Here is a 14,768-nt window from a genome sequence, read left to right on the forward strand (position 1 = left end):
GAATATATTTTTATTGATTTTTTTTTTTTTTTTTTAAGAAAGAAAGGGAGAGGGAGAGAAAAATAGAAACATCAATAATGGGAGAGAATCATTGATCTGCTGCCTCCTGCACACCCCCACTAGAGATCGAGCCCACAACCCGAGCATGTGCCCTGACCAGGAATCAAATCATGACCTCCTGGTTTACAGGTTGACACTCAACCACTGAACCGCACTGGCCGGGCCAGGTTCCAGATTTTAACTATTGTGACCTGTACTTCCACTCTTTTCAATTAATTGCCTTTCTTTGATTTATTTCCCTTTTACCATATTTACTTCCTACAGCATTTAGTGCATTATTAATGATGAATGAATATTAAGACAATTATATGACTCTTTAGTTACATTCAAGGATTAGATAATTAAGTTAAAACTTAAGGTTAGGCATAACCTTGTAATAGATGAGTTGCACTTAAATATAAAATAATTATTTTTCTAAAAAATTTCTTAAAAGGCAAATGATTGGCCATAATCTAACATGTTGGTTGTTAATGCTGGAAAGAAAGCCAAAACTTTTTAAAAATTTTCCTCAAAATAAATTGACCTGGACCCTTTAACTCTGTTTACAGATTGCCCTTTCGATTTCTTCAGCCATGACCTGCAGTTAACTCGAAACTTGCCCTGCGTGCCTGCATACTTAGTAGCTCTCCCCGAAGTCCTTGAAGGGGGGTGGGGGTGGTGAGGGGGCAGATGTGCTAATCCTGACTCTTCCCTTCCCCTCTAAACTGCAAGTAACTCCTGTCAACTCTGATATGTGAGGAGCACACTCTTGACTTTGTAGCCCCTGGATAAAAGGAAGAAAGAAAATATAAAACTTAACTTCAGAACTTTATAGTATAATCAAAATAACTATAACACCAAATACTAATGTCTGCAATGGGACTGGGACTTCATTTTTATCTGCAAGAGATAAGTTGGTTTATCTTTTGTAAGGGAGAGGAAAAAAATACAAGGAAGGTAAGTGGGTTATCTTTGTCCTAACAGATGGTGGTAGGCCTTGCAGCCTCCCGAGCTTATCATAGCTGCCCTCTCCCCCCGCTCACTGTTGACTTTTGCAAAGGGAGATTATGGGGTAGGCCTGACACAGTCACATGAGCCCTTAAACAGCAGAGAGGCTTCTCCACTGGTCATAGAAGAGGAAGTCAGAGATTCTGAACAGGAAGCATTCAAAACCAGCACCATTGCTGCTGTGAGATGGAGGTGGCTACTTGTCAGGGAATATGAGTGGCCCCACCTCATAACCAGCAAGGAAATGGGGACAAGTCAACAGGGGCTACAAAATCAAGAGTGTGTTCCTCACATATTCTAACAACCAGAGTGAGCCTGCAGAGCCTCCGGCAGGAACCCAGCCGGCCGGTACCTTGCACTAGATACCCTGAACAGAGGACCCGGTCACACCAAATGGTGCTGGAATCCTGCTCACGGGATCTGTGAGATAGTAAACTGTGATGTATTAAGCTGATAATAAGTGTGTGGTCATTTTTATGCAGCAATAGAAAATACAAGAACCAATCCCTGCTTTTCTGATAAGGGTATGAATTCTTTCTTGAAAGGAATTAACTTCTTATTGTTGAAAGCCTCATTCGGGCAATTAGTCCTAAGCAATAGATATTAAATATCCCATTTTGCCCTGCCCTGCCCTAGATGCTTGGGGATAGTTACCAAGGCATGACCTCTATCTGATGGGAGAAAACAGAGGCACAAACAGATAGTAACAGCACAGTGTGCTCAGTGCATAGAGTCGTGTCCAAGGGGCTGTAGGTACTGGGCAGATGGTGAGTGGACAGGAGGAGTGAGCATTGAAGGATGCAGATCCATATTCCTGGCTACTGTATGCAAGAATCCTTTGGAAGAAAATAATTCAAACTCTAATAAAAGAACCCAAGTCCGGGGTTCACACTGAGTTAAATTAAAGGAGTTTCAAAAATTTTAAATCTCATTTAGGAGTATGTGGTATGTATTTTTCTTTGCTTTTCAGATTTCTCTTGATTTGTACATTTAGAATACTAGGAAATAAGGTGTGTGGGGGAGTACATCACAAAAACATTTCATTTTTGTAACCCATAAATCAATTTCTCTCTAAATTCAACATAACTGATATATTACTTTTCACTTTATTAGCTTGAATCATCCGCAATCAACAACTATTTATGTTCTATTACTTTATTATGGGCATCAGTTCTTAAGAGCATGGTCTGTGGACCCCTGGAGCTCCCTGAAGTAGGGGGTCCACAAGGTCAGAACTAGTCTTGTGGTAATACTAACAGTTATTTGCTTTTTCACTGTATTGACATTTGCAGTGCTGGTGCCTTGGCTCCAAATGATACTAGTAGTCACTGAATTCTGCACCACAACACCCTCCCAGGAAACAGAACAAGCCAGTGTCACTTCAGAATATCCTTGATGAAGCAGTAAAAATTAATAGTATTATTGAATCTTGACCTTTGAATGCATAACTGACAAACTATGGTTTCATAGTTTGTTCCTTGGCAGATATTTTCTCACAAATGAGCAGAGGTTCTCTTTTCAATGAAAACAGCAATTGGCAGCATTTGATGCTAGTGATAAAATTTGAGCTTTCAAGGAATAATTAGAATTTTAGAAATTTGTGTCCACTGCTTGATAGTTTCTTAAATTCTTAAATCTTTTCTGATTAGATCAGCGATGATATGAATATAAATGCGATTTTTATAATGTATAATGAAATATGTCAACTCACTGAGCCAATATTTACAGATAACTAATGCATAATGTTACAAATGATACATGGGTAAATTCATAGTGCAAAACAGATCAATGGATGTTAATGTAAGAGTAGGAAAAGTATATTGATATGGTTTTTTGACTCTACATGGCACTGAAAAAACTATTAAAATAATTCTTTCCTTTCCAACAACATATCTGTGTGAGGTCAGACTTTTTTTCATATACTTCAACCAAAATAACATCAAAGCAGAGACTTGAATTCACATGAAAGCAGATACAAGAACCCTGTTGTCTTCATTAAACCAGATGCTAAAAAGATTTGTGAAAACTGTAAAACTAAATTCCACTCTTCTCCTTTAATGCTTTTGTTTCAAAATGGTCATTTTTCATAGAAATATTTTTGTGTTAACATGTAATTGGCTCGTAATTTTAAAATAACTTAATAAATACTTTTAATTTTTTTATTTTTATGTTGTGTAGGGAACAGGGTGGGGCTGGACGAGCGGGGATGAGGTGCTTATTTGAATGTGATAAGTATTTATAAATAAACCAACACAAACAAAAGCTCATTGGGATCCTCAAAGATTTTTAAGAGTATTAAGGTGTTCTGAGAACAAAAAAGTTAGAGAATTGCTGCTGGTAAGAGATATTTTTTAAATGAATAAACATAGATTGCATTATCGATTAAATTATAATCTAACAGAAGAAGTAAAGCAAGCACATAGAAAACCTATGTATGAATGAATCCATAGCAAGTTCTAACCCAGAAAGTTGTGTGTGGTTTAAGATTTCAAGTGTGCCACTTGTGATGAATCTCGAAGGGTGGGAAGGATTTCTACGAGCAGTGATGAGAGGAAAGTATTGAGATCACAGACACTTTAGACTAAAAGTACGTTGGCTGAATAAGGAAGGGAGAGTTTGGTGGGGAATTCACCTGAAAGAAAGCACATTTCTAATTCTAAAACTTACTTTGTCTTAGAGACGAGTGATTTGAATTTTGGGGAACAGAGCAATTTATATTGGCTCTATTTTTCTTTTCTCTTTCCTTAATTCATTCCACAAGTACTTATTGAGCATATTATGTGCTAGGACCTGAGTAAGAGGTTTTATTTGCATTGCTCATTAATCTTCATTTAATCCTGTGAAGTATTATGTCACCCATTTTATGTATGAGGAAACTGAAATTCTGAAAATTCAGTGAATTACCTAGAAACTAGACATTTAAATGTTTAGGATTTGAACTGTACCTCCAGTGTCCATGTACTTAAATATTAAATGACTAGAGGCCCGGGGCATGAATTCATGCACAGATGGAGTCCAGCCGGCCCGCACAATCAGGGCTGATCAGGGCCGCAGGAGGTTGGCCAGCCAGCCCCGCCCCTGCTCGGGTGGGTTGGCTGGCCACAGTGTGCATGATAGCTACCAGTTGTTCCAGTTGTTCTGGTCATTCTGGTCGTTCCAGTCGTTTGGCTTTTATATATAGATTTTATTACTCTCTCTCCCACCTGGATGCTAGGAATACCTGTTTTTAATTCTATAAGAGTACAAGCTATGGATTTCAGCATCACCAACTTGAGTCAAATCCTGTCTATGCTACTTACCATGTTTCCCCAAAAATAAGACAGTGTCTTATATTAATTTTTGCCCCCAAAGACACGCTAGGTCTTATTTTCAGGGGATGTCTTATTTTTCCATGAAGAAGAATACGGTACACATTTATTGTTAAATGAAAATAAAGGAAATTTATTACCTGTATACGGTACGGTAGTACGGTAGTTGTCAACACAAACCAGACAAACTGTGAATCCTACAGTATCAAGAATTTACTCATTTATTCAGTGACAATCATGTCATCATCTTCTGGAACATCATCATAACAATCCAATTCCTGAATTTCCTGGTGAATTTCTTGTGACTCCATTTCTTTCAGAATCAGTGGACCAAATCTCTCATGTTTAGCAATAGCACTGTCTTTAAATGAGTACTTCTTGTCAAGGTAGCCTGCTCGCAGTGCATTTGCAATGCAACTGTCAGTGATTTTCTCCCATGAATTCTTCACCCAAGTCACAACTTCTTGCAGTTTAGGTTTCACAAAGTTTCCACGCTGATTTCTCTCCATTCTATTTTCAATGTAGTCATTAATTTCCATGCGCAAATTGTCTTTGAATGGCTTGTTTATTGCAATATCAAGAGTCTGGAGATAGGCTGTCATTCCTGCGGGAATCATTATCTGATCTATTTTTCTTTCGTGAAGAAATGTCTTCATGTCTTTAGCACGGTGAGTGCTGGCTGCATCCCAGACTAGCAGACCTCTTTGGCTCCCTCGCATAACAAGCAGCAGCATTAAATCGACCCACTTCCTTATAACTGCTTGTGTGGCCCAGGCTTTTTCAGTTTCAAGAATAAAAACGCCCAAAACACGTTCAATCTTTTCCTTCTTGCCCTTAGAAATGATTAAAGGTGGGATTTTAGTGCCATCCAGACGAATTGCCAAAATACAGGAAACACGTGCACTTTCGTAAGCAGTGGAGGGAATGTACGCTAAGGAGGCACACCGCTGTTCAATTGTTGTTTGAGATGATTGGCCCATAAACACTGCAGTTTCATCCATAGCAATCATGTTGGAAAGATTGTATTTAGAGAAGTCAGCATCATCAATAAAGGACTTGTATGCAAATGCTCGCTTCATAACTTGAGTATCTTCCAACCTAAACAATGTTGTAGATCTTCTTAAAGACAGTTCACTTCACTGAAGGAAATTATCCAGCCAGTGTTGTGATGCTTTGAAGTCTTCGGGGGCTATGTCAAACTGTGGTGCCATTGCAAGGGCAAATTCTTGAATCTGAGCCCTATTCACAACCAAAGCCTTTGCTCTCCTGTCAACAACCCATTCACAGATCAGGTCTTCCAGCTCGGAAAATAATGGTTGCCGACCTGATCCACACTTGCGCTTTTTAGCATTTCCCTTGTCCACTTGTTCAATGAGGTTACCATACTCTGCTTGCCATTTTCGGACCAATCGGATACTCAACATCTTCTCTTTGCAGAAAGCAGTAAGATTTTGGCCCCAAGAGTCTTCCACAATTCCTTTCTTGTACTCCACGGAGTAGCTTTTTCTTTTTGCGCTCATTTCTAGGGGTAAAAAAAAGGAATTGGGGTATCAAGGTGGGGGGAGGGGGATCACTCAAAATGACACAGGGGGGATCAGAGGGGGGAATCAAAATGGCACAGGAGAATCAGAGGGGGGATTACCATTTTAGTAACCCCTTTTGATCCTCCTGTGTCATTTTGATTGTCCCCTCTGATCCTCCTGTGTCATTTTGATTGTCCCCTCTGATCCTCCTGTGTCATTTTAAGTGGTCCCCCTCCCCCCACCCCTGTGCCACTGAACACCTTCACCAGACATCTCCCCTACCCCTTTATCAGACATTTACCCCCTGGGGCCTGCCTGGGGACTGTCACTGGGCTTGCTAGGGCCTGGATCTGGGCTGGAGCATGGTCTGCCACTGACTGAGAACCTTCAGTCATCATGAAGGCGGCTGCGAGCATCAGGTAGTGTCACCAGAGACAGACCAGCACTCACCACCTTCGCCGCGTCCCGTCCGCTCTAATCCTCCTGTTCTTCTACACGCATCTGCGAAAGTCTCTTCCTCTCTCCCGCCCCGTGCTTACTGCTCACTCCGACCTCCGCTCCGCCTCCACACAGCAGTGACGTCAGGACTCCGCGTAACATCACTGGTTGCTAGACGCCAGTCGGGGCGGCCCTAGCAACCAGTTTACGGTAAATTAATTTTCATTCTGAGACAGAGCCTGGGGGCCTTATTTTCGGGGGGATGCCTTATATTTCACTCAGAAGGAAACCTGTAAGTAGGTCTTATTTTCAGAGGATGTTTTATTTTCAGGGAAACACGGTAACATCCTGTGTGATCTTGTATAAATTATTTATGTCTCAGAACCTTGGTTTTCTTCTCTATAAAACAGAAATCTTACACCTAGCTTATGGGTGATTTCATGATTAAATGAGATACTGTATGGAGATCATCACTTTATAGAGAACTGGGAAAATTGTGGGTGGGCCACACTTTTCTTCTTAGCAGCTCTTCCAGCCGTCTGTCTGTAGTCCTGCTAGTGACATCAGTCTTTCCCAAGTGGTCAGTTGTTCTGTCCAGATGCTTTCTGGCAGCGGAGCCCATGACAGGCCACACTCACTGGCAGGGTGGTTTGGAACAGAGGTGGAGAGAGGAGTTGTGTAGGGAGCAGTGTGGGGCAGGACAAGCAGGGACTTGGTACCAAACCATGCCAGCACAAGTCCTCTGTTGACTAGTTATTACTGAGCTGTGTGTCCAAAAGGACTCAGCCTTCTCACCTATAAATACAGTGACACTGCCCACTTATGTGGACAAGTGCCAGAGGGTGCAAAGTCACGGCCATTAGGACGGGCACTTACTGTGTATCCATCCACATGCCTCCCTTTCCCTGTGACATGTTCCTCCCCTCTTAGGAGAGCATCCCAGGTGTCCGATGATGGGACACCTTTGCCTCCAGGGTTGGACTCATGGAATATTTGTCCCTTGTGAACCTTGCAACTTTACCAGTTCTTGCTCAGGAAGTCTTCCGAGCCCAGTTCCCCACCATTATCTGAAAAGAGGTACTGCATCTCAAACAGCAGTGATCTTCGATTTGGAAGCCACGTCAGATCCGAATCGGGTGTTTAGCTTTGGTGGGTCTTAGGAAAGGCTTCCAGCACTAAACGTTACTTTTGAGGTCTAGTTGGTGCAAGGATCGTCACATCCTTTTGGAGTAAATCAGATCTGCTCCTCTTTGTGGGAAGGCTTAAGAAGCCCATTCTCATAGGAGGAGGGAAGGCACGATGTGAAATTCAGGGCTTCTACTGTACCAGTACCAGACTTTCTACGAGTGTAATAAAATGTTGAATACCACTGTGACGACTGAGGCCAGATGAAATTCCTCATTTCAACAGGTTGGTGGAGTGTTAAAATGCCCCTGGATTCAGTGATTGCCAGAAGGACTCTGGATGAAATGCACAGCCAGTTGAAATGATACTCAGGGCCTTATGCACAGTTGGATCCTGTGCTGCGGGTTTAGTTGAAACCTGGTGATATGCGAAATGTGGACTAGCCAGCAGGCCCGCAGGTTTCTCCCTAATTACTCGACTTACCAGCAGGCCCACGCCTTCGCCAGGAGGAAGCTGAACCACATTTTAGTCCTTTCCAGAAAGAACCACATCCTCAGAGGCCAAGAGCTTTCATGCCAGTGGGGGAGTGGTCACTTCCGGGAATGCTGCTGAGGGTGACTCTCAGTATCCCCAAGTGGCACCCACTTCATGTGGGTATTTTGGCTGTGATACCAAAGAGGCCGATACCTGTAGGGAGCAGCCTGGGTGGCAACCACACAGCTTCCGGGAATGCTTTCCAGCTGTGGAGAGAGGGTGGCAGTAGTGTCTCTGCAGGCCTAACCGCTTCTGCTGAGGTGCCTCTTGGTCCGAGGTGATTCCTGCGCCTGGGACAGAGACCACACAGTCATGTCATGGATGTGCATCCTGTTAGGTATGGCCAGATGGTCAGTGCAGTGCCTGAGGTTTTATGAAATTGGATCTCCCGGGAGGCCGCGTGCTATACTGGTAGTGAATGTGGCCCTTGGGAAAGTTGTTGACCTTCTATGCCTCAGTTTACCTGTCTCCAAGGTATGTGTTAGTTGCTATAATAATGATGTGCTTTGTGGGTAGGATGGCCTGATGGTGGTTTTTTGAGTTTGGGAAGGGATTGTGAGCTTCCTGCTGAATGAGTGGGGCTGAGTAGGTGGGAGAGCTATCTTCTGGAGTTTGCCTTTGGTATTCTGTGCCCCTTTCCTCCCAGTACCCACTCTCTCCATCTTTTTTATTTTCCTTTGTACACCCAACCCATCACCTGCTTGAGATAAAAGAATGTGTAGTCTAGATGGAATCAAAAGATCAGGGTGTGTGGCCTGACTGAGCCGCTTACTCCCTGTGAGCTTAGACCTGAGTGCTTCCACCTCTGAGCGGCCGCAGCATTTGGGGGATGACACAGGCTCCTGGCGATCTCATAAAGGTGGGATAATGGTGCCTGCTGTCACCTGGGAAAGGAAACAGGACAAACATTGGGAGCTCCTGGTGCTTCTCCACTGGAAGCTAAGACTCACCTGACTGTACCTGTGAGTGAAAAAGAAAGCCGTTTGTCCTCTCTCCCTTCCTCGTAGGGAGATGTGTGGGAGTCGGGGGCCGGGGGAGGGAGGGCGTCTATCGAGTGAGATCCTAGGTGTGCAGAGTAGGAGCTAAAAGGATGGCCCCCACTGTCTTGAGTGACTAGGGTTTCCACTCGCATGGTATCCCCAGTGACCCTGTGTTACTGGTGTGGTGTAGTGAGCAGCCCTGCGTTGTCATAAGTGCTGAAAGCAGTCATGGCTTGCTCACCCATTCCCTGGTGACCTCCGTTTCCTGTTTTAGAAAATAGAATCTTAGACTATTTGGTTTTAAACTGTTGGTTTCTTACAGTGTTAACATAATACAAAGGCATATAATTACTATACTCTCTTATCATCAGGATTCTTTTAATCTTAGTATTCGATGTCATCCTCTGAGATTTTACTCGTCGTCTTGTTTACGTATTTGTCCGTTGTCTCCAGTTTCCATGCCCCCACTTCCAGGCCCCTAGAAAGGAGGCTGCACAAGAACAGCAGCCTCATCTGCGTTGGCCATCAGTGCTCACATCGTGCTTGGCACATTTCAGGTGCTTAAATACACACATAGGCCCACATACACTGCGCAACCACACGTTATAATGTAATTACATAAAGTTGTCTGTAAAGACTAGGTAGTCACTTAGTTATTCCTCCTCCTTTCCCTTTGCCCCACCCAAGAGGCACCACATTGTGATTTGGAGATCTGAGGCTAGAATTAAGAATAGTTATATTGTCTTTAAAACTTACTCAGAGCGGCCGTACCTGGGTTCTTGCCTTGTGCATGCATAGTGTCAACGGACAGTCCCTCGTGCTCTCAGGGGAAGCCCACTGTTTAGGGCCAAGGACACTTGATCATGATGGTGATGTGTAGTGTAGTTTGGTCCTGTTCATATGCCCAGTGGAGGTGGTTGGCAGGAGCCAAATATAAAACTTGAGAATTGTGTTCACACCTATTATTGAGATTTTATATTGCTTTCATGATTTGGCCACAAAAATGTACATAAGCCTTGCTGGCTATAACACACTACCAGTACGCTATCCATCTTGCAAAATATAAGACAAGGCCAGAGCTTAAATTAAAATCCCTGGCTTCTTATCTCTTTCCCACAGGAAAGCAAATCTGTGTTGAAAACCGTAAAATTAAGAGGAGAGCAAGGATAGCATAATTTAGCAAAAATTCATGGCACCAAATTCTGAGCTATATGACTGGAGGGATAGGTCAGACGTTAAGGAGATGCTGCCTGCTAATGCAAGTTCCTTAAGATGGTGCTATGGAAATAAGAAAGGCATGCAAAATACATATGTGTTTTCAGGAGATTTCTGCAATGTTTATTCTTTTTAACTATCCTAAGAAAATATCTTCGTAGATTGTTTGGCAACTATACTTATGAGACTTTTGAAACAAAAATCAAAGCTCTTATTCTAAAGTATCATTGAAATATATTCATTTTAGCATTTGGGTGTTGAGATTTTTGTTTCCATTTGAAAAAGGGTTTATGACAATATCCCCCTATCTCCCCACCCACCTTCCCATCATCCCCTATCTCCTCTAAATTCTAAATTCCTTGTATTTAAGAAGCTCATCGTTGTATTTGGCAGACTGCATCATTAACACTTGAAAAGCATTGGAACATTTTTTTTAACCTTTTACACATTTATATGCATAGATGTCTGTGCTGAGGTATGTAGAGAAAAGGCATGTGGCTTTGATAATGGTGCTCTATTTAATAAATGCCAAGGGCTATACGAGCGATGCAGGTTCTGCCATTAGAGAGGAGCTGATAATTATAAAACAGGGAAAATCATATCATTGTCTGAAAAAGGGTGATCCCCCCCCCCTGCTTGCGTTTTTTCATTCATAAGTTTCTTTTGGGTGGAGGTTATAATGATAGGGTATAGAGAATTACTATTACTGGCTGTAAAGAGAATTTAGTGTTACTGAGATAATTGCTCCTAATTTTCCTGAGGGTAGACCTTCTTGCTGGAGCCACTTACTTTTTATACCTAATTTGTAAAAAAACATCAAACACGAAATGATGCATATCATAGTGCTACCACCATACACAGGTGTGTTACAGGGCCCGAAACCAGTCGGAGATAGACCTACATTATAGGCAGTTTATACTGTGCAGGGCAGTTTTCAAGCATTTCCCCAAACTTTTAAATACAGATATTTGCTTTTGGAGAAACGGATTTCACATGCATTTTAGTTTGTAGTACAGTAAAAATCTCATGAATTCGAACTATTGATGGTGAAGGCATGTCTGAAGTAGTGAATTAGTTAATAGTCAAGATTCATTATATCTTATTCCTCTTAAATTCACAAGTTACTCATTACTGTAATGTTTGCAAATAGAGATCTTTGTGATACTGGTTTAATTAGTCTATGTGTTTAAAATCAGAAACATTTTGTATGTATATAGTTATGTCAAGTTTATTGTCTTTTGGGGGAGGAGGTGTAAAGTTTCTGAAAAATCTATCTCCTTAATTAGGTTAAACTGCCTGGGTCTTGCTTATATTACTGATTTACTTAGTGCACTTTCTTGAGGGAGCAAGGAGTTTATTCAACTATAAGCAAACAAAAGGATCCCAGATTTCAAACTGATGAAGTCCAAATAAATAACCTGTACCTTAAAAAAAAAATGTTATGTAGCTTTGGGCTTCCGATTTAAATAAATTTATTTTTAAACAAATACAAGATAGAATATATAAGTTGTTAACAATTCAAAGTGATTTTTACAAGCTATATTTCACTTTATGTATTTAAATGCAAGCTTGGAAACTCCTTTTATTAATTAAGACTTCTAGAAACTAGAGATCATGAAGATGAACTGAGTAGGCCTAAAGCATAATGGGTGGTCAGGTATGATTGACAAAGCTATAACACATTAAAATGGTATAACATAATTCTTAGAGATGTACAATTATAGAATCATTAATTATATAAACCAATGGAAATCAGTACAGCAAATTTATATTTATTGGGTTGTTTGAAAATTTGCCCTTCAAATTGGCAGTATTTATTTATTTATTTGTTCATTGAATAATTTTTTATTGAGAGACATATGTAATGAATAAAGAGCTTATAAAGCATTCATAACTTTTGCTCCAATAACTCCTTGTTGAAATCAATCTGAAGAGATCATGTAAACAGGTATGTACAGGATTCATGTCATATGGAATAATAGCACTCAACCTAAATCTCCATAGGGGAGTTGGTTAAATAACTGATAGTCTCCTAATGGGCTAGTCAGACATGAGGAGTATTTAGCATGGACAGATTCTGAAGGTCTAAATGGGTACAGCAGTTGATTTCCGCTGTCCAGGTCTGGAGAGGGTTCTTCGGTTATGCTGATGCCCAGTTACTGCTATTGTGTGGCTTTTTCTCTGGGAGAGGAGACAGGAGCCGGGCATCCGTTGTTAACTGTTGACCTTGTGGTTACTTTGCAGTCGAATAAAGTGCCCGTGGTGCAGCCATCCCATGCGGTTCATCCTCTCACCCCCCTCATCACTTACAGCGACGAGCACTTTTCTCCAGGATCACACCCGTCACACATCCCATCAGATGTCAACTCCAAACAAGGTGAGAGCCCTGCCCTCCCAGGTCTGTTTCAGTTAGGGAGGAGCCGTGCCACGTCAGCCTGGGGGACCTTACCAGGGCCTTTACTCCCTGTCACTGGGTGGATCAAAATGGATTGTTAGGAAACAAGAATAATTTTTTTTGATAGCCGTTTTTAAAAACCCAGAAGAAGCTTTTATTTTTCAGGACAAAAACATGAAGAACCTAGAAGGGTTATTTTCAAAGTGACAGCTCTGAAAATCTAGGCTCCACAATATAGACCAATATATTATACAAATATACTAAAAATCCAGTCCTTGAGTCCTCCTGCAGTTACTCATTATTTCAGCATGTACTAGGAGTTGATGGTAGTGTTAAAAGAAAAGTTAGAGCCCTAACCAGTTTGACTCAGTGGACAGAGCATTGGCCTGCGGACTGAAGGGTCCCGAGTTTGATTCTGGTCAAGGGCACATGCCCGGGTTGTGGCTCGATCCCAAGTAGAGGGCGTTTAGGAGGCAGCCTATCAATGATTCTCTCTCATCACTGATGTTTCTCTCTCTCTCTCTCTCTCTCTCTCTCTCTCTCTCTCTCTCTCTCTCTCTCCTTTCCTCTGAAATCAATAAAATATATTTTTTTAAAAAAGAAAAGTTAGAAAAGGGACAAAGTAGGAGATTTTTTACTTTCAAATATTATCTTTTTGAGCCATTAGTGGTTTCTTTTAGTTTCAGTTATATACCTGTTAGGTTTTATCCTCTTTTTATTATTTACAGCACCAACTTAGACATGCATAATAAAGTACAAAACTGTAACATGAATCTTACTTGCTTCTCTACATTATTGCCAAGTTCCCCTCTGTATCACTTACAGAAAAGCACACAGCATAGAGGTCTGAGAAATGGAAATGCCAGTGAGAGTGCTCTGTGGACACAGAGCGCAGGGTCTCCCAGCCTGTGGGTCTCACGGTTTGAGAGCAAACTTTGAGGTTAAAATTTGTTCCTGGGTGGGCTGTGCTCTTTCCTTTCCATGTACGTCCACACTTATACCTCAACAGAATCTTTAGGGGTTCAAAATAAAAGATCCCACATACCTGAAAGTAATATAATATTGAACATCAACTGTAATTGAAGAGAGAGAAATAAATATTCTGTAAAAACCAAGTGAAGGCAGAGAATAGACAGATGAAAATTTTACCATCTTCAGCACCTCACCCTTTTGTCCAGCCCTCTCTTTGACCTGTAGTGGAAACGACATTAAGTTTGTAAAAAAGAGAGGTGTTCAGGGGCTGGGAGTTTTGTTGTTGTTTTTCACCACTGTGAGTACTTCTAGGTTAAATACGCAGCACCTTCATTTCCTTCCCTGGTTAAAATAGGCAGCTTACTTGAGGGCTTAGTTACTATTGGACTTTGACTTGAGTGGAGCCCGTACCTTTACTTAAAGAAGGTAAGAATCACCCATGCAGAGGTGTCCAGGTTTGCCTCTGTTTTAGTCATTTCCAGTTCTTTCTCTACTTCCTGTTACCAGGGACCTCCAAAGAATAAGAAACAGCAAGGACAGGTCTATGGATTTATGGAAGAAGGCATTTTAGGAAGAAGGCCAAGTTTCAGAGGGAAGATCAGGAATATGACCTAGGTTTGCAATAATCTAAAGGGAGACACGAGGTAGGCAATTTAAACATCCCGGTCCCAGGGCAGGGCCTGAGCCAGAGACACACACCTGGGAACCACAAAGATGTAGGTGACAGTTAAAGGCAGTTGTAAAAACTCAAACAAGCTATTAACAGAAAGAACCCAACAGTGGGTTTTATTAAGTTTTTAACTATTTATTTAGTTAACAGTTACATGGTGCTTCCTAGGTCCTAGCCCCTGGTCTAAGCACTTCAAAATGAGCTTATTTAAAGGAATAACATATATCAGTTTAGTAGCTTTTCTCTTTAAGAATTCTAGGACAGTTCAATTTTTTAAAAAGACAAGTTTATAAACAGCTATCAATTATATTTCTATTTTATCTTCTGTTCCCATCACTTACTGCTACCCTATCTTGTTTTGCCTTACTAATTATAATTATAGCTTTGCTTCTCAAACTTTTCTCTTTTTAACAAACTCCAGAACTAGAGAAGGCCCAGTGGGCACGAACAAAAGTTGTCTGCTTGCAGTTTCTTTGAAAAGTTGCGTTATTTTCACATTCTACTCTATACACTCTTTGTGTTGCTTTTAATGTAAAGACCCTCTTTTGATTACTTTTTGTC

The 14,768-nt window shown here is 41.3% G+C and overlaps 1 protein-coding gene across 4 annotated transcripts in view; it reads left to right on the forward strand.

The window, feature by feature from the left end:
- Nucleotides 1-14,768, forward strand: part of LEF1 (lymphoid enhancer binding factor 1) — a 120,152-nt gene that overhangs the window by 74,246 nt on the left and 31,138 nt on the right. For all 4 annotated transcript variants that reach the window (XM_080679247.1, XM_080679249.1, XM_080679246.1 and 1 more), the window contains exon 4: nt 12,415-12,547. In XM_080679247.1, the coding sequence (XP_080535373.1) occupies nt 12,415-12,547 (133 nt within the window). The remainder of the gene's footprint in view (nt 1-12,414; nt 12,548-14,768) is intronic.

The sequence above is a fragment of the Plecotus auritus genome (assembly GCF_963455305.1).
Source record: "Plecotus auritus genome assembly, chromosome: 1".
In the NCBI taxonomy this organism is placed as follows: domain Eukaryota; kingdom Metazoa; phylum Chordata; class Mammalia; order Chiroptera; family Vespertilionidae; genus Plecotus; species Plecotus auritus.